The 25,603-nt window shown below is 43.2% G+C and overlaps 1 protein-coding gene across 2 annotated transcripts in view; it reads right to left on the bottom strand.

Moving 5' to 3' along the window:
* Positions 1 to 25,603, bottom strand: part of AFAP1L1 (actin filament associated protein 1 like 1) — a 902,653-nt gene that overhangs the window by 34,119 nt on the left and 842,931 nt on the right. For both annotated transcript variants that reach the window (XM_042454190.1, XM_042454191.1), the window contains exon 2: positions 203 to 286. In XM_042454190.1, the coding sequence (XP_042310124.1) occupies positions 203 to 286 (84 nt within the window). The remainder of the gene's footprint in view (positions 1 to 202; positions 287 to 25,603) is intronic.

The following is a 25,603-nucleotide window of genomic DNA, read 5'->3' as shown; positions in this document are numbered from 1 at the left end:
ACTTTGTTTTCATCAAATGTTTACAAGTAACAATTCTGACACTGCAAGAAAAAAGGACAATGCTGCATACTGTAAATTTGTTGTGCAGGCCTTCAATTTGTAATCAGCTAACTCTAGCAGATGAAGGTCAGATAAAACCAAACAGCAAGAAGTCTCTCAGCAAGAGATACATAAACAGGTTGGAGAGGGTGAAAATACATACCAAAGCCTTCAAAGAGTGACTCCACAAAGCTAGTGCCATTATGCAGTGTTTCTGTATTCATATACATGTCGTTCACATCTTTCCCTGCAACACAGAAAAACATGTCAACAACAGGGATCATCAGATCAAAAAAATAAAATAAAAATACTCTAGACCAATGCCTTTCAAATTTTTCACTTCCGGAAATCCTTGCTATATCAATATATCTGTAATTGACCCTCTCACATGGTATAAAGGATTCTGGGAAGTGTTCTATAACTCAACCAACTCGTGGCATTGTGCTGGCCAAGGCTTCTGGGCCTCACCATTGCTCTGTATGAACAAAGAGCCCAACAGCACACTCAGTGTCCTTTCAAAGCTGTATGTTTTTGGGAGGTCATCAGTAGCAATGAGATAACCATTTCTCAGGAAATCCCAGCTCAACATTAGGAATGAAATGGAAACCTGCTATCACCCTGGGCAGCCCAAGACCTTTTGGGGGCAAGGGATCACCTCCTTGCATGCAGAGAACCCAACTGACTGGCAATCGAACCTTAGTTCAGTACTGGCAAAGGGATAACTTCCTCTGGTGTATTTGAAGGCAGCAGGCCAACCTGGAAGATATGGGCCTTGTCTGTACAGGCCAAAAGCCCCCCCCCCCCATTCTGGCATTGTCCTGTTTGGACAATACACAGCCCAAACCCTGGTTCTGATATGGGGAGTCCAGACAATGTCCAGCACTTCCTGCACTTAAACCAGGGCGATAACAAGGTTACAATGGAGTAAAAAACTTACCTCTTGCTCCAGATCGGGAAGATCCAGAGCCCTCTGACCCCATGCTGTGGCAGCTGTTTACACAGTCATCCCACTGAATTGTCTGGTGTGTCTGCTGCTGCCATGGGTCACACATTCTCAGGTCAGAACGAGGTGCCCAGAATCTGACCGTCACTGGGTACCTCATTCTGACTTCAGAAACAAGTGACCCATGGCAGTGGTAGTCCAGCAGGAAGGGAGACCAAGGTAAAGGGGGGATGGGGCAGTTGTAGAGTCAAAATATTCCCAGTCTGCCCTGCTTCCTATGTTATTCCTCTGCTAACAATGTGTTGGAGGATGCTAGTGCTGATGTAAGGTCATTTCACTTTATTGTTGCCTCTCAAACCTAAGCCTCCCTATCTGCTTACTTGGCCTAAAAGTAGGAGTGGTCCTGGTTATCACTTCTTTTTTTTTATGGATGAAGCCTGATCAGCTTCCAAAGAACCTAATTTGAAAAAATGAAGCTCTAGACTTACAGTCAATACATATGCTGCTGTTACTGTAGGTCATCAAGCAGTTTCTGAATTATGACAACCCTAAGACCCTACCATGGGTTTTACTTAGCAAGAATTGAAAAGAGGTTTGTCATTGCCTTCATCTGAGGCTAAAAGCATGTGACTTGCCCAAGGTCACTCAGTGGGTTTCATGGAGAAACTGGGAATGGAACCCTGGCCTCTAGAGTTCTAGTCCAACACTCAAACCACTATACCATGCTGGCTCTCAATTCAGATGTTACAGAAATAAAAACTTTTAACCCTTAGTAGAGCATTCCTGGTAAGCTGTGGGACTGGCTCACAGGAAGCAGAAGATGGGAGTGGGGGTTCCACACCAAACTAATGGCAGAAACGTGGCCCATTTCACACTGGACATTTATAGCATTACAATTCCTTGAACTACCATGGCTCCATCCTATGGAAGCCTGGGGTTTCCCCGCCTCATATACCAGGGCTCTATGAGATGTCACCATAACAGCTGAAGTGGACCCTGCAGCTATGCCTCATAGGTTGGGTGAAGAGCAGAAGAGTTTTCAGGAAATGTATGTGTTCCCTCATATCCCCGAAAGTCAGTGACACTCCTTCCCCCGCAAGCTACTTCTCCCAGAAGTAGTGCAACTTGGCTAACTTGGGCCCGTTACAGACGGGCCTTAAACTATGGACTCAGTACGTACTAGAGTTAAAAAGGGGTGTCGCTTCCGGACGCCCCTAACCCTAGTACGGACTGAGTCCGTACAAAATGGACTTCCACATGGGGGCAGCCATGACGATGTCACGAATGCGCCACCTCCAAACGGGGTGGCGCGGACGTGACGTTGTCGCACCGCGCGAGGCGCTTAGTGCGCCCTTTCGGCGGAGCAGGAAGGAGCTCCGAAACGGAGCTCCTTCCTGGTTTGCGTCACTAGCGCAGCTGTGTAAAGGCTGCACCAGCGACACAAATCAGAAAGGGGCCGAGCAGCCCCTTTCTGAGAGTCCCCGCCGCCGTTGGGGTGTCTTTGGGGCTTGAAGCCCCAAGGACACCTCTTTCCAGGCCGCGGAGGAGTGGCCTTTTGCCGCTTCCCCGTGGCCTGGAAAGCGGTGGATCGGGGCCTCAGAGGCTGCCGTTCTGGCAGCTGAGGCCCCGATCCGGCGGGGAATGGGTCGGTTACAGGCCGCCCCAAACGGGCGGTCTGTAACGCGCCTTAAATCAGTAGTAGCTACATACTGATTTTTTTTCAAAGAGGAGAATCATGCCCCACTTTATCTGTGGAGATCCAGTAGAGAAAGAGGAAAGAATCATCTGTAACCCAAAAGGTAGAAAGCAAGGATAAGAACTCATCACCTTTTTTCAGAGATGACCCTTGCACTGAGTCATCTGGCAGACTCAGGCCCTTATCACACGTGAGACTGGAACTCAAATCCAGAGCCAATTCGAATTGAAGGAGAAGCAGTGTCAATTCAAATCCAAGGCAATTCATGTGATGAATTATTACACATGAAGAATGTAATTGTGGTGATTCTTGAGTCAAAGCGGAGTGAGTGCACATTAAATTATCACACCGGTACATACCATGAGGATTCAACAATTCGAATTGGGACCCTTGCACATGCTCAGTGGGGCTCTGAATGCATTGGGGCTCTGAATGCATCGTGAACCTTTGCACTTCCAGGGTGAAAAAGAGGGCCACTTCCTGGTTCCAGTTTCACATGAATGCTAGCCTCAAGTGAATGATGGCTTCACGTTTCTTCCACCCTGCTATTTTCCCATCTCTGGCAGCCAAATCCAAACGGGTCCTCCATGTCAGAGCCCCCATCTATTTCAGCTACATCTACATCTATTCTCCTGTCATTCTCCTCATCCATTTCAGGTCCATCTACATCTATCCTCCTGTCATTCTCCTCATCTATTTCAGCTACATCTACATCTATCCTCCTGTCATTCTCCTCATCTATTTCAGCCACATCTACATCTATCTTCTGTGTCAGAGCCCCCATCTATTTATTATTATTATTATTATAGTAGGTTTTATTAATTTATTTCTTATTTCTTTCACTGCCAAATAATCAGTGTAGAAGCTGCAGGTTTACTTGGAAGTAAATCCTTTGGATCTGAAGGCGAGCATTTTGGGAGTGGGAGTGCAGAACTGATCCCGTTTTCCTTATTCTCCATGCTCTCTAAAATACCACCTCCTGATTCCCATCCACTCTCCTTCCTTTGTAACAGTTGCCTTCTCTTAGGTTGCATCTGCACTGGGTTTGACTCTACTTTAACTGTCCTGGCTCAGTGCTATGAAATTCTGGGGAACTGTAGTGGGTCGTGAGAATTGAGCCTTCTCTGCCAGAGAGCTCTGGTGCCTCAGCAAAGTATAACATTATTATTATTGTGAAGTCGAAGGCTTTCATGGCTGGCATCCTAGTTTTTTGTGGTTTTTTCGGGCTATGTGGCCATGTTCTAGAAGATTTTCGTCAGGAAGAAAATCTTCTCGAACATGGCCACATAGCCCGAAAAAACTCACAAAAAACTATTATTATTTATTATTATTATTATTATTCTTATTATTTTAAAAACATTTTTGTTGTTTTATTATAATTATTATATATTCTCCATGCTCTCCTCCCTTTGTAAACAGTTGCCTTCTCTTAGGTGCATCTGCACTGGGGAGAAATAATCTGGTTTGACTCCACTTTAACTATCCTGGTATGGAATTCTGCGAATTAGAGTTTGTTTGTGGGGTCCTGGCTCAAGGTATGGAATTGTGGAAGTTGGAGTTTGTTGCTCCCCCCCCCCCCCAGTTCTTATGGACCCCTCTGATGCTCCATCTCTCCCCCAGCCTCCTGTTTCATTCCCTTCATCCTGTCATCTACATCTAAGTCTACCCTTCCGAGCACCAGAAGCAAATGGGGCAAAATTTCAGACAGCATCATGGAAATGTGGGACCTTGGAGGTTTGGGGGCGTACGGGGATTGGAACAAATTCTATTCCCACACCGCCAATTCGGAGTAAAATCAAAGTGAGCTTAGGACATTTTTGAATTTGCTTGTTACCTAATCACCAAACTGAGGAGCACTTCGGATTCACTGTGGATGCGCCGGAATGACCCCCCCCCATAGAAGCAATCACGTGAGATAATACATCATTGTTATCATGTGAATTCCACATCGTTGGAACCGCAGTGGCTTCGGATCAGAGCTACAAAAACCTCCATGTGATAAGGCTCTCAGACTGCTATCCACACGCAGAACTGATGCACTTTGACATTACTTTAATGGTCATGGCTCCATCTTATGGACTTCTGGGGATATGTAATGTGTTTGTAACACACACAGAGCTCTCTGAGACAGGAAAGGGCTAAATATCTCACAAAAACTACAAATTCTAGAAATCGACAGAATTAAGCATAGCAATTATAGCAGTGTCAAACTTCATTTATTCTGCAGTATAGATATGCCTGGGTTCGTTTCAATAGCATGCAAAGTACAGTACTCTGTGTGTTACAGGAGATGAGGGAATACATGCCATTTGCTATTTTCATGGAAATTCTCTCTCTCAGCAAATTAGCCAACAGGAAAGCTACTGGGAACACATTTCCACAGGAAACACAGAGCACTTCCTATCCAGCTACAACAGATCAAATATCACCATTACCATGTCTGGGAATTCAATTGCTGCAGCACTTGCTCACTATCTCTCAAACAGAGACAAAAACATACACACCCATCGCATTTAACAGTTGGACTTGCTTAATCTCCCAGGGATGCTGGTGGAGAATTAGCATTTTCCTTAAAGGAAAGGTGCAGCAGCCATCTTAGATAGCTCAATGTGGAGAAAGCTGTCCAAAGCTTGCCATTTCACTTGCCATGTGCAGGGAGCTATCACAACTATTGAGAAGGAGCATGCATAGCCACAAGGTTCCAATAAATCAAAGACCAGAAAATTTGCTCTAGCAGCTATTGGTTTTTTTTTAAAATGTTTTTTTATTTTTATTTCATATTTAAATAATACAATCCATAACATTTTCCTTAGAGACAGATAGATATATTCTTACATCTCAGTTGCTCCCCTTCCCTGGAGCCATTACCATGTTGTATTCCATCCAAAATTTCATTTCATCTCATGGAGGTATTTTCCATCTTCTTTTTCTTAATGTTTTTTTCAATAAATTTTCTCATAACCCATCAAAATCATTTCTTTTCCATAGCCTTTCCTTACTTTCAATTTGCATATTAATTGTCATTAATTGCTCATTTCCTACTTCTTATACAGTCCTCCAGTTCTACTTTATTTTTGTTTTCCAAAGTCTTACAATGATTATCTCGCTGCTGTAGTAGTTTGTTACCAATTCCTTTTCTCTTTTTTCCATTCTTCAACATTATATAATGATAACAAAACTATATTTGGTTTTCTATCTATTTTTTATATTCAAATATTTTCCCATTTCTAAAATCACTTTTCCCAAATGTTTGTACAATTTACATTGCCACCACCTATGCATATATGACCCTATTTCTTGACAACCTCTCCAACCAGTTTTTGAGTTGTTCTTATTATATTATATAATCTTACTTGTATCAAGTACCATTTCCAAATCAACAGCTATTGTTTAATGCTTGTATATCTTTGTTCCTTTGAGTCAGGGACTCACTGGTGTGGAACCTTCCACCAGAGGGAGTCACCTACCTCCACCAAGGAGCAGCCATGTACCCTTTGTTGTTGTGTGCCTTCAAGTCATTTCCAACTTATGGTGAACCATCTGGGTTTCTTGGCAAGATTTGTTCAGAAGAGATTGCTATTGCCTTTCCCTGAGGATGAGAGTATGTGACTTGCTCAAGGTCACCCAGTGGTTTTCATGACCAAGCTGGGAATGGAACCCCAGTCTCCAGTTCTAGTCCAACACTCAAAACCACCACACCATGCCTACGAATAATGATGGCATGACACTGTAGACATGAAGTGGGCGGCTGCAGGACCTGCTAGAGGACAAAAGTGCAAGATAAAGAGGAGGAAGACGAGAGAGTGGAAAGAGAGAATTGTTATCTTTTTGAAAGCACAGTAGCTTTCTTTTTCTTTCTTACTGGAAGGAGGCAAAATGATAGGTTCGTATGAAACTGACAGGTCCAAGCACTGAGCACATAATGCTCAGTTCACACTAGAGACATGGTGAGCCCTGGAGAAAAGAACACCACAAGACTGGAGGTGGAGCCTGAAGCATGGAAGTCAAATTGGACTGGGATTGTAGCAGTTCCAGATCCTCCTGCATAAGGGAAAATCCTGCCTATGCTTGAGCCCCATAGGAAAAAGGGGCGCGCGTGCATGTGGCGTGCGGGCAACATTGTTATTCTCCCGCGCGGCTTCGCGTAAGCTGGAAGCTGCGTTAAAATGCATCCGTGCATCGTTCAGGCACACTGTATTTTTGTTAATGCGTTTTGAAACAAACATTGTTACACTTGCTATTTAATCATTAAATGGCAACAGGGTTGTTTTTTTAGTAATGGTTAACACTTCTATTAATCTAATTAATTTTGAATCACAGAATCATAGGATTTATCACATGGGGACAGGCATTTTTATCCCATCCAGAAACATGCATTGAACGTGATTGCCTGAAGGCTTTCTCACCATATCATGCTTATCCCACAAATGTCCTGTCCAGTCAAGTGGATTGCATTACCATGATCTTCCAATAATACAAAATATAGGCAAAGGAGGGGACATTCCACTTCATTCAGGCACATCCACAGGATCAGCGCGATTTTAGTGAGAAAGCCTTTTCTGTGATCACGTTCAATTGCACTTTCTGGAGGACAATGTCCTGATCGGGTGATTTTGTGTGAAACTCCTTCCTTGATAAGCACAGAACATAGATGGGACCAATAATTCCCGTCCTCCATGTGATAATGTCCATACATCCTAGGGGATTATCACATGGAGCACTTACATTGCAGAACTGTTTCAGAAGCATGAAGGTGGCATCGTCTGTCATGCTTCTAAAATGTAATTGTGGCTTCCCGTTTTCCTTCCTTCGATGAAGTGTTTGCAGAGAAGCCATTTTTTGAATAATGGGATCCTGTTATTCAAAAAATGTCTTCTCCTGGCTTCTCGCAGATGCTTCGTAGATGGAAGGAAGCGGGAAGCCTTAATTACATTTTAGAAGTACGACGGACGATCCCACTTCATGCTTCTGAAACAGTTCTACATATTTCGCCCACTAAGTGCCTCCGTGTGATAAGGTTCCTAGAGTTGGAAGGGGCCAAAAAGGTCATCTAAAAAAAAAAGATTTGTTTTTTAAAATAAACAATTTAATGAATTAACTGTTAGATTTATTTTAAAGCCTTTTAATAATTCAACAATGGCAAATTATTTTACTTTGACATGTACTATTAATGCATTTTCACCAACATTGATGTTTCCACACTATTCTAGCCACTTTTACATTATGGTGGGTGTCTGACTGGGTAGCCTTAAGAAACCTTTTGCTTCTTTGAAGTCTTTGGATCCAATAATATAATAATAATAATAATTTGTTTTATTTATATACCGCTATTCCAAAGATCATAGCGGTGAACAGCAAGTAAGTTAATTAGCAGGTAAGCTAATTTGCCCCCAACAGTCTGGGTTTCTCATTTTAGCGACCTCGGAAGGATGCAAGCCTGAGTCGAGCTTGAGCCCTTTTGCTGTCTTGAACTCGCAACCTTGTGGTTTTGAGTGAATGGCTGCAGTACAGCATTAAAACCACTGCGCCACCAGGGCTCCAGTGGTTAAATGGTAGAGCTGTTGTTTTTTAACAGGGCAAGAAACAGGCCCTGCTAGTTGCACTGCATGTACCTGTCACAGTGGAGGCAAATAGCCAAGAAACTTCAGTGGCCCACCCATGTCATTCTTAAAGCAGAAGAGTCCTGCAGAGACAGATGCTTGTACTAGCATGTTAAGAGCTGTAAGTTGTCCACAAGAATGGGATGCAGAGTGTTTCCTTGTTCATCACATTACTAACCTTAGGAAAAAGACAAAACAGAAATACAAGAAGAAGGAGAAGAAAAAGAGGAGGAGGAGGAGGAGGAGGGAGGAGGAGGAAGGAGGAGAGGAGGAGGAAAATGATGTGCAGTGGTGGGTCTCATCTGCCCCCTCAGTAACTGTTGGATGACAACTCCCAATATTCCTACTGTCTGGCTCTGGACTTGTATTCCCAACAACATCTTAGTTGCCGTTTCCCATCTGGATGTGAAGGACAAGTAGTAGTAGAGAAGGTTTCCTGACTGTGGGGGCTGCAGCTTCTGTAAGAGTGTTGAGACAGCTGTTTTCTTCTCCATCGTGGTTGACTCAAGTATTCATGGCCCAAGAGCTTTAGCAGTACATTCAGCTCAGGCAGAGTGATCCAACACTATGGGCGCAGAAAGAGAAGCACAGAGTTGAGGGGGACAGGTGACAAGCTTCCAAGATGTGTGGAGTGACCACATCCAGTTTTCCAGATAAATTGCCTGTCTGTCTATCACTTATACATGGGCGGCAAGTGGGGACTCTCCAGATGTTGCTGGGCTGTAACTCTCATCACACAACCCACTGGTGGCTATGTTGGCTAGGACGGATGGGAATTATAGACCAACAATATATGGAGGGCCATGTTTCCTACTCCTGTTTAAATGCTTGGACAAACCTCCGACGCCATCACCCCAGTTAGTTCTCTCGTGTGCCTCTTCTTCTGCTCACTTAGCCATATCTGAATTGGTCATATACCAGCCAAAGAGAAGTTAGTTGAAGAAATGGATGAAAGAACAGGAGGCACAACTACCATAACTTCACTCCGGACTTTAAACAACACTGGCACTGTCTTTAGGAAAAGATCTAATAACACTGATATCTGAAATGGGGAGAACAGCCTGGCCTATTCGAGAATATTCAGTTTTCCCTTTGTATATCCAATGTGTCCATACTGTCCCATTTCAAAACTATCTGTGTTATTTGCATTATTTCTAAAGCAAGTGCTTAATAGGCATTTTTCCTCAAAAATATGGACTTCTAATGTGTAATTCTCATTAAAGGATGCAGTTAAGTCTATTTTATCACAAAATAAACACATATCAGGACTTGTAGCTGGTTGCCCCCAGAAATGCCACCTCCAACTAGATGGAGATACAATGTCTAATCAGACTTGATTAAAAGCTCCAACAGCATTGCTTTTGGAAGTTGTATACCAGGATCTAGCAACCTGGGCCTTCTGGGTATTGTAAAGTCGAAGGGCTTTCATGCGCATCCATAGTTTTTTGGGGTTTTTCGGGCTATGTGGCATGTTCTTGCAGAGTTTCTTAATAATAAATAATAAATTTTTTTTTTATACGCCTCCAAGACAGGGCGGTTAACAGCAAGAAAATATACAATATACAATACAAATAATCACATACATCAAAATTATGCACAAATATAAATAAAACAAATAAAACCCCGTTAGCCAATCTTCTGCCGACAAAGAGGAAGGGAGACCTGTTCGGACTTCAGTCGGGGAATGCAGCTGAAATAGGAAGTTTTTTAGTCCCTCTGAATTGAGCCAGGGAGGTGGGCCGACGGAGCTCTGGTGGGCAGCGTGTTCCAAGGGCGGGGCGGCGATGGAATATGTCTTCCTCGTATAGTAGGTAGCCAGCCCCTGAGCCCTAAGTATTGCTCCCAGAAGTTTGAGGGTGCGGGCGGAATGTACGGGGAGAGCGGTCCTTCAGGTATCACTGGGCCCAAGCCATTAGGGCTTTATAGGTCATCACCAACACCTTATATTGTGCCCGGAAGCGAATAGGCAGCCAATGCAGGTCTTTTTAGGACGGTGTAAGTATGGCTGGCCCTGAAGTGCCAGTGATCCAGCCTGGCTGCCATATTCTGTACCATCTGTAAGCTTCCCGGGTTTGGTAATAAGGGTTGCCCCCCCCATTGTTTTTTTGAGTGCATTGCAGAAATCCAGTTCTCGAGTTTCCAGACCAGGTTCTCTTTCTGCCATTTCGCCAGCACTGTGCGCTGGCATCTTCAGAGAATTGAGAACCGATGCCAGCACAGCTGCTGGCGAACACGTCAGAAGAGACTCTGCTAGAACTGGGCCAATAGCCGAAAACCCACAAAAAACTTCTGGTATTGCTGGGACTTTAAGCTTCCACCAGTCTTACATCTTGTGATGTTTTACTACTATGCTAAAGTGGTTGCAGTCTATGAATTGGAGAAGAGCTTGGACAAGTTAGGTTTTTGGATCAACACTCCCATGCTGGCCCATGTTTGCTGAGGATTTTGGGAGTTGTAATTGAAACAGTATGTTTCCACGCTCTAAGGGCCACCAGTTGCCCTATCCCTTGCTTTACACAAACCAGTTCTCCTGGAGGATTACTTTTACATGCTCTGCGGACTCAAAGCCAAATCTATTTTATCCACTTGAAGGAGGAATCAGGATGGGATCTCCCAACAATTAATTCTGTAACCTGCCAGTTCACATGCCCTGACCACATTTTCCTGCCCCACGCCTACTCACACTTTAAACAACTTGCATTCCTTCAATTAGTATGTCTTCTTTAAAAGGCTCTTCCCAATATTATTTTTTCAATCTCAACATGGACCAAAAGTCTTCATGATGGCTATGAAAAACAGAGGTCACAGATAAGCATGTGCAAGGTCGCTTGCACTTTTGCACTCCATGGGAAAATCACAGGCTTAGGAGCACAATCATCACCAAAATAAATGACACATTTTGTTAAATGTTCTGTGGTGGGCAGGTGAGGGCGCCTTTTCCTTCCTTGCTTTTCTTTTTCCCTTGCTCTCTTTTCTTTCTTCCTTCTCCCCTTTCCTCCTTTCCTCTCTCTTTTCCCAAGTTCTTTTCTGGCCCACTATACATGGAGAAGAGAGCCACAATTAATTTCTTGAATCCCAGCTCAGCCTTTTTAACTTAATTCTCTGCTGCCCCAGGGGAATTGACTGACGGGAGGATTTCATGCTCCCAAGCTGGTTTCTTTCCTGTCATTGTTTATAATCACCTTTCTACAGTACCTCTAAGTCAGCTTCTTTATCCTCCTAGTTTACTCCCCATGTTTTATTTTTGCAGGTGGTACCCATTCACTGATGTATCCAAGTTACCTCTTTGGACTATGATCTTAAAAGACATGTATTCAGGAAGAAACGGCTTTTTCCAGGTATGATATGGACCTCTCTGCCATGGGCCTCAGTTCTCAGTTATCCCATCCTTTCAAGGGTGGTTACATATACTATATTGCTCCACTATAACTTCATTAATTAGTGGCCCTTTACTTCATCCATTCTTGAATATCTGAATTAACAACAAGATAGTCATCTCTTTCTTTCAGAGTTTTTTATTTGAACAAAGCTTGTCCAGCTACACTTTCTTTAACCGAGATTAGCCCACTAGATCTACTAAACGTGCGCGAAAGGCGGGCCGCCCCTTTTTTTTCCAGTAATTGAATGACAGAAAAACAGGAGTATGTGTTTTGTTACAATGGGCCAGGCTGATTTTAGCACACGAATTTGAAAATCAGGAAGTACAGACAGATAGATGAGTGGATATTCAACGTTAATGACATAGGAAAAATGTTAAACTAACTGGTTACTTAAATCATAACGTTTATTGAAGATAGGGAGGAGTAATGGGTCTCCAGTAGTGGAATCATTGTAAAAAGATGGGAATAAATAATCAGGGAGTATTTGTACATATTGAATTGTGGGCAATTTGGAGACAGTATAGACTTTGTTTGAAGAAAACTAATTGAAAAAGGACTCCGAAGAATAAGGGAGTGAGGGAGTGGACAAATTGAACTTTATGGCACTCATATTATGTGGACATGTCTAACACGGGGTTATTGTACTTGTACAATTATCACAACTAGTATATTCTTGTTTTGTAAATTCATTTTTTTAATATTAATAAAAATGTTATATAGTGCAATAAGTTTTTCTCCTATGGATTCAGTTCATGTCTAATTATTTAAAGCCAGTGCTTTGCAAGCTGTCAGACGTGGTGTGGACTTTCCCCCCCCCCCAATGTTGTGATGGACCCAGTATCAATCTGTGCATATTTATCTTATTGTGCAGATTCCTGCCAACTTGCCAGAGACTATTAGATGATGACTCCAGACAACCACCCGTCCACAGACCCCCACTTTGAGTAGCTCTGCTCTGAGTCCCTTTTCATGACTTTTCGGAGGATATTTCTGCTTTAAGTGCCCAGCCTAACACTTGGAGCCAGTTTCACCATTTTTATAACAGAGCTCTTTGATACCAAGGATGCATTGATTTCCATCACTCCTAACTGCAACACAACGGTATTTATTCTTATTATTATTATTCTTATTAACCTTTATTTAAAGCGCTGTAAATTTACACATGCACTGTACATACAATTCTTTTAGTTGACGGTCCCTGCCCCTCAGGCTTCAATCTTAAGAGACACGACACCAAAGGAGAAGGATTGGGTGGTTGGGGAATGGGATCAGGTCCCGCGTTCCCACCTCGAGGCCCTGGACCAAGGCAGATGGACTGGAGGAAGGGCTTGGCTTCTTGATGGTGGTTAGAAGGAGGCTTCCTGGGTCAGAGAGGGCTCACCTCTGGGAACGCTTCTCTAACAATATAGTTTTAACTCAGTTTGAAACTGGGTAGAGAAGTGATAGGTTGCAAGGTGGGGAAGAAGTTCCACAGAAGTAAGGGGCATCAAGCGAGAAGGGACGAATTCAGGAGGGGGCAGTGGAAGTCCTACACTGTGACAGGAGACCTTGACTACAAGAGCGGAGCGTGGGAGTAGGAATGTAAGGAGAAAGAAGGTCAGATAAGTAAGGAGGGGCCAATCCATGGAGGGCTTTGAAAGTCAATAATAAAAGCTTGTACCGGATGCGGAAGGGGAAGGGGAGCCAATGAAGGGAGGATAAAAGAGGTGAAACATGGTCAAAGCGGTATACTTTATATATACAATATATAAATACAATGTATATTGACATCTACATGGTCAATACTGTATATGTGTTTGTTCTAAGGGGCAGGGGATCATAATATGGAACAGAAAGAATCTGAGCACTCAGAGATACACCAAGGTAGCAGTTGCCATCCAATCAGATCCAGGAAATTTTATTTCTCATAATGTCAAGTAGATTCTGTGAGTTTTAGTAAAAAATAAATAAATAAAATTCTCCAAGCCATTGTGACATGATTTCTCACATTACACTTGAGGGTAGTATGAAAGCCAGTATCTTGGGGAAGCATGTTTGTAGTGTACAACCCAAACTACCCCTTACTTCGAAAGGGAAGTCATGGAGCTGCACTGGCCCATTTCCCTACCCATATTTGGCCATTTCATACCCTTCCCATTTCAAAGATGCAAACTTGGGCACATGTAGCCAAGTAACATCAGAATGTGGTCAAGATAACCAAAGTTATTAATGTGGAAGTGCAAGCAAGATAGGAGAGGATGCAGCAGTTTAGCTATTGTCTTTCCTTTCCCCATTGCCAAATTAAATGAATGCAAAGCACTTTTGCACATTGTACTCAGTTTGTAGCAACTGAAGTAAGCTCAGAGCAAAGAGGAAAAGTGGGAAGAGGACAGAGAAACTAGAACATTGTAAAAGCAGTTGAAAAGATGGGATGACAGAAGCTTGATCAAGATTGTCCCTGCCAATTCAGAACAATTGGAAGATATGTAATCTGCTCCTTCATTCCAAAGCCATAGATAATTGAGTCTTAAGTGCCACACAGTCCAAATAAGCCACAGGACTCAGGAAATGCAATTCTAACCTCACTATGATCATTTAAGTTACAGCAGCACAGCACCTCAAATAAATATCCAAACTCTGTTTTCACCTTCACATGAATGAATGGAGGTGGGGTGGGACACTTCTTCTGACCTTTCATTTATACACAAACCACAAAAGAGTATATGCATGTACAAACTGCACAGATAAAGGAACAACATAGAAGTGGGAGCCTATACGTCTTTGTTCATTGCCAGAGGGCCTACATCTCTACTAGCTTTTGCCAACCTCGGGCCCTTCAGATCCCTATTTTCTTCAGGCTGTCTGAGATCTGGAGGATTCCAGGTTCATGAAAGATAGTCTACGCATCACACATACAGAGGCTCTGTTTGGATCTGTGGTGGAACACTTAAAGACTAAGAGCTAAAGCAGGTGGACCACCTTGTATTCACTGAAAGTGTTATTGTCAACTTAGGGCTGCATTGTTAATGTTCTACATACTGAAGTTAAATTGTACACTTAGGAACTCTCAAAGGATAGAATAAGGAAGCCGGTCAGCTTCTAAAAGTACAGAACAGAAGGGAATCAAATTTTAAAAAATTGATGCAAGCAACCACCACACATGTGCCAACATGATAAGGAGAACTAGAAAAACCTGCACTGAAGCGCTAGCCTCATAACCCTCTATGATGTGTTCCTTGCAGTCATCACTCACCAGGTGTAGGATGCAATGTTCTGCATGGATCTCACAATACTACCACTGCCACATACCACCAAAACATTAAAAAAGACTCACAAGGAAAGATCCCAAAAGAGACCTCTTGGATGCAAAGACAATTTAAATGCATCACATTTTTAGCTGATTGTTAAACACAAATAGATCTAAGACAGCCCTGGTCACCATATCCCAAGGCAGAAACAAGAACAGATCATTCAGCATACTCTGGAAGTGCTGATCTACTTGAATCCAGAAGGTGTTGTTGCGTGCCTTCAAGTTGTTTCCAACTTAGGGTGACCCTAAAATGAAACTATCATGGGGGTTTCTGGGCAGAATTTGTTCAGCAGGGATTTGTTCTTGCCTTTCTCTGAGGCTGAGAAAGTATAACTTTCCCTAAGGTAATCCTGTGGGTTTTCATGGTTGAGTGGGTATTTGAATACTGGTCTCCAGAGTTGCAGTACAACTCTCAATTCGCTACAGCACACTGGTTGTCTCTGGTACAGCACTAGAAAAATTACTTTTTTGGACTAACTCCCAGAATTCCTCAGCCAATAACTGTGCAGACAGTGCTGTAAAAAAAAAGTAACTTCAATGCTCTGCTTACTGATCTCAAATCAGACTGAAACATTAACCAGGTAGCCTTTTGCTGTGAGTCACAACCTGACTAAGGTAAGTCCCCTACCAAGGTCTGGGTTTTAACAAGGGGAAATCTCACCACAGGGAGTAAACTCTCAGCAGTGCTGACCACAATGGGAATTCCAAAGCACTGACTTATGGCAATAATGAAGATTCTTGGACTACAACCACACATTCCTACACAAGAACTGCAAGAACAGAAGGATTTCAGTCCTCTGAATACATTTGGTGAGAAGCAAGTGAACAGACACCCTACAAAGCTATTCACCCATGCTGATTCATGAGATACAGGCATCTTTACAGCGATGCTCATGTGTCTCCCCCAGAGTGTGGCCTCTCTTGGGATCTAAAATAGACCACTGTGGGAATTTAAAGGGCAGAGCAACCTCTATAAAACAGGTCTACCTGCTTTGTTGGAGGATTACAAATGTGTCTGTCCTCATGAGGAGAGAAGAGGAACACAAATAATAATGGGTTGTAGCTGCATCTTTCTATATCATTCCTGAGCAAATTTGTATAAGGCATAACAGAGGGCCTAAATGCCCTGATCTCATATAATCTTGGAAGCTAAGAGGGGTCAGCCCTGGTTAGAACTTGGAGACTGCCAATGGATTCTAGGTGCTATATGCTATATTTTAGAAGAAGGAGCTAGCAAAACCACACCTGAGTATTCCTTGCCTAAGAAAACCCTATGAAACTTGCAGAGGTCACCATAAGAGAACAGACAACTTGAAGGCACCCTAACAGAAGGCCTTGTATAGTTTTGGGATTACACAAAACCTAGGCTAAAGCAGATCCATGAGATAACATGATTCATAAGAAAGGATAATAATGCTTGGTAAGGTAGCCAACAACACTTCCTTTAAGTGGTGGTGAGATTGCATGATCGTGTGATGCAAGAGACTATGCTGGCAGCAGCAGTACTGCTCATAGGGTATCCCATGTCAGATAGGCATTTGCTGAGGAGCTAGACTCAGTGGTGAAGTTGACAGGGCCAAAGGAGTGACCAGAAGCTGCTCCCGCTCCAATTGCCCCGAGATCGTGGCAACCAGATGCCACAGTCCCAAGGTGCTCACTGCTGCGGTCCTGAATGGGCTGCAAAAAAGAGCGATAAGAAACTGCTTCTTTTGTGGCAGGTTTTGGGCCACATTTGGTGGCCCCGGTGCGGCCTCAGCACAACCTCTGAGTGATCCAGGGGTGTGCATCATGTGCACGCCCTGTCCCTGGATTGGCACGACCGTGGCCATTTTGAACCATCTGTTTGAGGCCTCAGGGTCTTAGTGCATTACAAAAGAAAGATGAGAGGCAGGGAGACAGAAGTGACTTTTTAAGACACAAAATATGGCCCTAAATATGTAGTTGATGATGAAGACATTGAAATAGTTCAAGATTTTCCATACTTTGGCTCAGTCATTAATAGAATGGAGACTACAGTTAGGAAACCAGAAGACAAGGAGCAGGACTTGGAAAGGTAGCTATGAAGGAACAAGACAAGATCCTGAAGTGTCAAGATATATCCCTGAATACTGGTTAGGATTGTCTATGCCATCATATATACTATCTCTATGTATTTATTACTTTTTATAGAGAGTATTTATACCTGTTAATTTGACAGTTCCCAGCCTTCATGCATATAGTCTAAATAGGACATGAAACACAAGGACAAGGAAATGGCACTGGTGGTGGTGATTAAATCCAGCAGATACTGCCAGTTCTTTTGTCCCTCCCAGACCAGGGTAGCAGCAGTTGGGATGGCAAGAAGGCCTTTCAAAACAAAACAAACAGCTTCATTTATATACCGCTTCATACTGAAGTGGTTTACAACTGTAAGCTAATTGCCCCCAACAATCTGGGTACTTTCATCTGCTTCTGGGCATAGGTATGGTGGAACTGTGCCTCCTCCTCCTTATTCTTCTGTCCCTCCACTGCTAGGGTAGTGGCAGTTGAGATGGAGGGTATATACATATGTATGGTTGCAAATGCTGGACAGTGAAGAAATCTGATAAGAAAGAAATCAACTCATTTGAAATGTAGTGCTGAAGAAGAGCTCTACAGATACCACAGACTAAAAAGACAAATAAATGGGTCCTAGAGCAAATCAGGCCTAAACTGCCCCCAGAAGCCAAAATGACTAAATTGAGACTGTTGCACTTAGGCCATATCATGAGAAGTCATGAATCAAAAGATAATAATGCTTGGCAAGATAGAAGGCAGTAGGAAAAGAGGAAGACTGCATTCTGAATTATAGACCCAATCAAGGAAGCTACAGCCCCTAGTCTGCAAGACCTGAGTAGGGGCATTGATTGAGTTACATGGAGGTCTCTCATTCATGGGGTCACCATACACTGAAATTGACTTGATGGCAGTTAACAACAACAAGGTGGAAGACAGTAGGAAAAGAGGAAGATTGTGTTACAGGTGGATTGACTCAACCAAGGAAACCATGGCACTGAATTTGCAGGACCTGAGCAGAGGTATTAATAACAGGGTGACTTGGAGGTGTCTCATTCATAGAGGGTTGCTATAAGTTGACTTTTTCTTGACTGCAATTAAAGACAGCAACAAAACAGTCCACTATCTATAGGTTTTTTTTTAAGTAACACACACACACACACACACACACAAGTCTTCAAGTAAGCCTCACTCCTCACTCTGAGATTTCCTTCTATATGGCTTTTCCCATCAGAGTGAGGCTGTTCACATGGTCCAGACGTTGCCTCCCTCAACCATGAGACTGCATCCAGTGTGTGTGTGAAAAAGAGAGAGAGAGAGAGAGATTTAAAGAATATACCACTGCTGTTCAAAACTTGAGCTAATATTCACAGGAAGACCCAATACATATTCAGCTACTCCCTATTCATTATGTCTTATCCCCCTCCTCACAACTGGGAGCCAAAGATTTCTGGTCTCCTGTTGCTGGGAACAGGTTTTTAAAACCCAGTTCACAGCATATTCAGGATGCAACCATCGTAAGCCTTTTCCTGCTGCCTCCACTGATGCACTTTTATCTCCACCAGCCTTCTGTTTCCTCCTCCCTCACCAGGGCCAAGCTAAATAGGAGATTGTCAGCTTAAGGGGGGGGGGATTATAAAGAAAGCAGACCCCAGCAAAGGGATCTGGCACTTCTAATGAGGGGGTTACACCTAGGAGTTGCCTACTTTTCGTCTTAAGACCATGGCATGGAGGGTGAGTGGGGGATGATGAGGTGGAGCCGATCAGAATCTGGCAAGCTAGGAAACAGTATTGACAGCAAAAGCATTCTGTGTACCTAAAGTGCATGGCTATTAATTGCACATAATGATCCAGCACTGTCAAGCAATCCATCCATGCAGTGGATAGAATCCCATACAGATATACACAACACAGTCCAGGATGACCAAATATATCCTACAAGTTGCATGCTAAGGTGACCTATATATACACATGCATGCTACTTTCAGAAACTTCTGTCCTCCTGAAGTCTGTAAGAAATAGGGTTGCCAAATCAGGATTATTCTGGCCCTGAGCTTTCAGGTCAAAACCTAGGGATGACTCCCTTGTGAGATTATGGGAGATGGCTCTGGCAATATTACAAGGAGCAGCTCCTGCTAAGATCATTAAGCATGGTAAGTTGTGCATCAACCACAGATGAGCATACTATACCATTTAAATAAGAAAATACCAAGTCTAACAAATGAGGAAATATATCTATATACAGAAAGACAGCACTCTTGCCCTGGTATTCCTTCCCCATGCCCAGAGAACCAATTTCCGTCCCCATACCCTTGCATAAGCATAGATGTGCATATGTGTGTGTGTGTATTTTATAACATGTAAAAACCATGATAGAGGTAATAATCTCCTAATACTCTTTTGTTTACCTCTTTCAGCCAAATACTTGGAAGTAACAACTTATACAAACTGGCCTGGCCAGAAAAAGTATATTTAAAAATATTAAATGCAGTAATATTTAGCATTTATATTACACTCTAGAATGTAACTTCAGATACATTATCTCAGAGAAAGTTGGATGGAATAAAGATGGGTCTTCCAGTAGAACCTTTGGTAGCAATGTAATCAGCCTCCCGACTTCACAACTTGAAATGACAGCTGAACATATCAATAGATCAAACAATGATTGAGGTATTAGTTTTGTCCCTCCCCCTTCTTCTGTCATATTGCCTATCCATTTCCTTAATAGGTCCATGTATAGTCTTCTGTTCATTTGTCTCTTATTAATAATTTAAAAAGGAATGCAAAACTGATCTGCAGTTTTTCTAATGCAATTATGTGTGCCGGTAGGCCAATCAACAACATTGTTAATACCGATGAAGTGTACAAGCTCCTTGGATGTGTAAAGAAGACAATGTGCACTCTCGATCCCTGCCCCTCGTGGCTGACCGCCCAGGGAGGAGATGCCGTAACTACATTGTTATGATTCATAATCAATGCATCCTTCCGGGAGGGAAAATTTCCATCTAAATTGAAATTAGCAGTGGTTCAACCGCTGCTGAAAAAACCCTCCCTGGACCCCCTGGTGAGAAACAATTATAGACCGGTCTCCCTGTTTCCATTCTTGGGCAAGGTGATTGAGAGAGAGGTTGCCTTCCAACTCCAAGCTGTCTTGGATGAAACTGATTATCTAGACCCATTTCAAACCGGCTTCAGGGCAGGATACGGAGTTGAGACTGCCATGGTCGCCTTAGTCGATGATCTCCGTCTGGGCATCGACAGGGGAAGTGTGACCTTGTTGGTGCTCTTGGACATCTCAGCGGCTTTCGATACCATTGACCACAGTATCCTTCTGGAGCGCCTGAGGGAGCTGGGCATCGGGGGCACTGTGCTCCAGTGGTTCCGATCCTACCTCTCGGGCAGATTCCAGATGGCGCAGTTGGGGGACACTTGCTCCTCTAAGAGGGAACTGACATCTGGTGTCCCTCAAGGAGCTATTCTGCCCCCCATGCTGTTCAACATTTACATGAAACCGCTGGGAGAGATCATCCGGAGACATGGGGCACGGTGTTATCAGTATGCTGATGACACCCAAATATGTTTCTCTATGTCTCCGACTGATTCAGTGACTAAGGATGGCATCTCTCCTCTGAATGCCTGTCTGGAGTCGGTAATGGGCTGGATGAGGGAAAACAAACTCAGACTGAATCCAGAGAAAACGGAAGTACTTGTGATAGGTTCCTCGGGCCTGAGGAAGGAAATTTGTCAACCTGTCCTGGACGGAGTCACACTTCCCCTGAAGGATGAAGTTCACAGTTTAGGAGTACTTCTGGACTCGTCCCTGCAAGTGACATCTCAAGTAGATGCGATGGCCAGAAGTGCCTGCTATCAACTTCGGTTGATACGCCAACTGCGACCCTACCTAGACCGAAGGGACCTTGAAACGATGGTACACGTTCTGGTAACCTCTCGTCTAGATTTCTGTAATGCACTCTACATGGGGCTACCCTTGTACCAAGTTCGGAAGCTTCAGTTAGTTCAAAATATGGCAGCCAGATTGGTCACCAGTTCATCAAGGTTTGACCTATGTTAAAAGATCTTCACTGTCTCCCTATCTGCTTCCGGGCACAGTACAAGGTGTTGGTTATTGCCTATAAAGCCCTACATGGCTGCGGCCCGAGTTACTTACGGGACCGCATCTCCCTATATAATCCGCCCCACACTCTTAGAACATCAGGTAAGAATCTATTGGAGATAGCAACCTCTAAGTATGTTGCTACTTCGCAAAGAGCATTTTTAACATCTGCTCCGAGACTTTGGAACAGTCTCCCTGAGGAGATCCGCTTGGCGATCTTGTTAGAAACATTTAGAAAAGCGATTAAAACCAAGCTTTTTAGCCAAGCATACTCCACCTATGAATACCCCCCTGATATGAATGACTTGTCCTATCTGTGTATGATCCCTGCCTTGTTTGTTGATGCTATTGTTACTGTATGATGTTGTATATTTTATTGTTTTTAGCTGCTTTTAATTGAATTTTTATGTAAACACTTTGTTCTTTTTTAGTCTGTAACCCTGCTTTGATCCACCGGGAGAGGCGAAACATAAATAAATTTTATTATTATTATTATTATTATTATTATTATTATTATTATTAACAGCTGGAGGTCTCAGAAAATCCTATACCTTGGTTAATGAATGGTTTGCTGAAACAAGCCAAGATGACAAATTACAGTACTGTATTAAGAAAGTTTGTTTCAATACTTTGGATTTCATAATAAAAACACTTTGGCCCCAATTGGATGTAGATTAATTTGAACCAGAGCCCCTTTTGCATGACACAATTATAGCACTATATTCCACATTAACTGCCATTGTAATATCCTATGTTATCCTGGGGTTTGTAGTTTGGCCACAAGCACCAATGTAGCTCCTTGGCTGAGAATTCTAAATGTGTGTCGTATGTCCCGTCATATAGTCTATTTAAGTCTGGAGACACCATGAATCGTACCAAGTTTCTTTAGGAAAGGAATGCTGGTATTCCATGGTGGATCCCCCGTCCAAGTACTATCCAGAGTTGACCCAGCTTAACTTCCAACAACAACAAGTTTATTGATTAGTCAGCTGACCATATCAATGGAATACAAAATACAGTTACAAAATACAATATATAAAATACAAGATAAAAATATCAAAATATCCACATACACACAGAGATAGAACTAGATCACACCTAAAACTCATATAGGGGGTTAAAACAAATACAGACTAAATAAAAGCAAATTTAATAAAATGGGATGCTTAACTTCCAAGAACAGATGCAATCTGGTGCCCTCAGGATATTTTAGGCCTTTTAGAATTCTAAATACCCCTCCCTAAACTGCAAATCCTAGGATTATATAGAACGTAACCACAACAGTTAAAGTGGTGTTATAGCACTGTAAGTGTGTGATATGAGAGGGCCCAAGGAAGTTTATGCATCTACTCTTCTTCTTGCTGCTGTGTTCAAGCATGAACAGGGACGTATTCTTGTACATGAATCTCAAGAGGTCCCTGTCCTGTGAATTTAAACTGTGGTTTAGCATCCCTTCTGAATTAACTTTGTATGGCAGGTGTGTACTTATTTCCACATTGCACATGGGATTACGTTGGTGCCAAGTTTAAGGGAACAGTGGCCTCTTGGAGTTCATGGGTAGGGTGGCACTTGAATCAGTGATCTAGTTCACATGCCAGTGCTTTTTTTAGTCACTGTGCTCAAGTGTGTCCATGTATGTGTGCATGCACCTTCAAGTCATCTGTCAACTTATGGTGACCCTGTTAATTTCATAGGATTTTCTTAGGCAAGCAATGTTCAGAGGTGGCTTTGCAAGTTCCTTCCCCAAGTAGTGCTTCACAATTTCTAGATATCAGATTCAAGTGTTTTTAACAGAACTCCATATATTATAATTTACAGAGAAATGCGAAAATATTTCCAGTTGCTAGGCTCTAGTCACCAACCACTCTGATAGGGTTGCCATAATTCTCTACTAAAAACCGGGACAAAATGTAGGACAAAATTTAGACCAAAATATACGACAATTGTAGGATAAAATTTAGCCCAAAATGTAGGACATTTAAGGTCCTCAATTTTTCTTAAATGGCCTACATTTTGGGGTAAATTTTATCCTACAATTGTCATATATTTTGTCCTACATTTTGTCCCATATTTGAGTAGAGAATTATGGCAACCCAAGAGCATGGCACCTAGGATCTTCTCCATTTTGATTGAACTGATTATACAGTGGGCCCTTCCTTTACGCAGGGGATCCGTTCCGCCCCACCGCCCGCCACATAAGGGGTATTCCGCTTGTGCCTGCAGCATGGTGCAGTGTGCACACCATGGGAATGCACTCTATTACCCCTTCCAGGGTGTGCCGAGGCTTTTTCCAGCGTAGCTCTCAGCATATGCTGAAAGTCACGTATGACATGGGCACACTGTACAACTAATACACCCACCATCTTCTGCTTCAGATTCCCACCACAATGATAAGAGTAACTGGTGGGAAGAGTAATTCCTGTGTTCACATTTTTTAAACCTTCCCCTTCCTTCAAATAATGAGATATAAGGCAGCTTCAAAAAAGTAAAACAAATACAATAAAAAGCATTTACAAAAGCATAAGTAAACACACATAAAAAGTTATTGTTAAAGAGTAATTAAACTGTCCATAAAATTAAGACCATTTCATATAGACCCATTTCAAACTGGCTTTCGGGCAGGCTATGGGGTTGAGACCGCCATGGTCTCCTTGGTCGATGATCTTCGTCTAGGCATGGACAGGGGTAGCGTGTCCCTGTTAGTGCTTTTGGACATCTCAGCGGCTTTCGATACCATTGACCATGGCATCCTTCTGGAGCGCCTGGGGGAGTAGGGAATCGGGGGCACTGCACTCCAGTGGTTCCGTTCCTACCTCTCAGGTAGGTTCCAAATGGTGCAGCTGGGGGACGTGTGCTCCGACAAGAGGGCCCTTACATCTGGTGTCCCTCAAGGAGCCATTCTGTCCCCCATGGTTTTCAACATTTACATGAAACCGCTGGGAGAGATCATGCGGAGGCACGGGGCGCGGGGTTATCAGTACGCTGATGACACCCAAATAGTCTTCTCTATGTCTCCGATTGATTCAGTGACCAAGGATGGCATCTCTCCTCTCATTGCCTGTCTGGAGTCGGTAATGGGCTGGATGAGGGAAAACAGACTCAGTTTGAATCCAGAGAAAACGGAAGCGCTCGTGATAGGTTCTCCGGGCTCGGGGATGGTGGTGTTTCCACCTGTCCTGAACGGGATCACGCTTCCTGTGAAGGATTCTGTTTGCAGTCTGGGGGTGCTCCTTGACTCGTCGCTCCACCTTACATCTCAGGTGGATGCGACAGTCAGGAGCACCTGTTATCAGCTTCGGTTGATACGCCAGCTGCGACCCTTCCTGGGCCGGGGGGACCTTGAAACGGTAGTACATGCTCTGGTAACCTCTTGTTTGGATTTCTGCAATGTGCTCTACATGGGGCAACCCTTGTACTGTACCCGGAAGCTGCAATTGGTGCAGAATATGGCGGCAAGATTGGTCACTGGTACTTCCAGGGCCAGTCACATAACACCGGTCCTTAAAGACCTTCATTGGCTGCCTATTCGCTTCCGGGCGCAATACAAGGTGTTGGTTATTACCTATAAAGCCCTAAATGGTTTGGGCCCAGGGTACTTGGAGTACCGCCTCTCTCCATACAATCCGCCTCGCACACTCAGGTCAGCCAGGAAGCAATTGTTAAGGGTTCCAGAGCTAGATATACTACCACCACTCAGAGGGCCTTTTCTACCTCAGCCCCCAAGCTCTGGAACTCCCTTCCCGGCGAGCTCCACTCGGCCACCTCGCTGGATCAATTCAAAAAGGGGTTAAAGACATACCTGTTCCAACAGGCTTACCCCTAAACCTTGAAGTACTCCCCCCTCCCCTCTCAGCAGCATTTGTCGCTAGCTTGAGATTTTTTAGATTGTAGTAATGTAGATGTATGATATGAGTTAATTTTATGATGGTTTTTATGGTTGTTGATGATGTTATATTGTTGTGTTTTAATATGCTGTTAACCGCCTTGATCTCCGGAAAGGCGGTATATAAATAAAATTTTTATTATTTTATTATTTATTATTATTATATAAATGTCAATTTCATATAAATGTTAATAATTTGTCCATTAATGGAGGAAAGCATAAAAGCACATCATTAAAAGTATAGTCTTGGCATCATTTCGTGGCTGCCCTGGCAATGGAGAAGGGGCATTGGGTGCCAGACCAGATTTTTTTAACAGAGAGGGACCAGGGAATGTCTCAGCAGTAGGCCCTGCCAGCTTGCTGGGCATGTGACAACTGTCCAGGGACAGCAGCTGTTGATGTCACCTCCTCTCCCAATTCAAGTTTAGGTTTCTCCCAGAACACTCTAGCACGAGGTGGAGAACAGTTCTCCAATGAGCCAAGGTACTCCCATGAACCAAGATACTTTTGAATCAAATTAATAATGCAGTTGTGTGGCTTTTACATACAGATACAGTACTATTCTCTGTGTGTGTGTGTGCAAATAGATAGATAGATGATAGATAGATGGATGGATGGATGGATG

The sequence above is a fragment of the Sceloporus undulatus genome, chromosome 2 (assembly GCF_019175285.1).
Source record: "Sceloporus undulatus isolate JIND9_A2432 ecotype Alabama chromosome 2, SceUnd_v1.1, whole genome shotgun sequence".
Lineage (NCBI taxonomy): Eukaryota > Metazoa > Chordata > Lepidosauria > Squamata > Phrynosomatidae > Sceloporus > Sceloporus undulatus.
The sequence above is the reverse complement of the archived record's forward strand: the minus strand, read 5'-3'. Positions and strand labels throughout refer to the sequence as shown.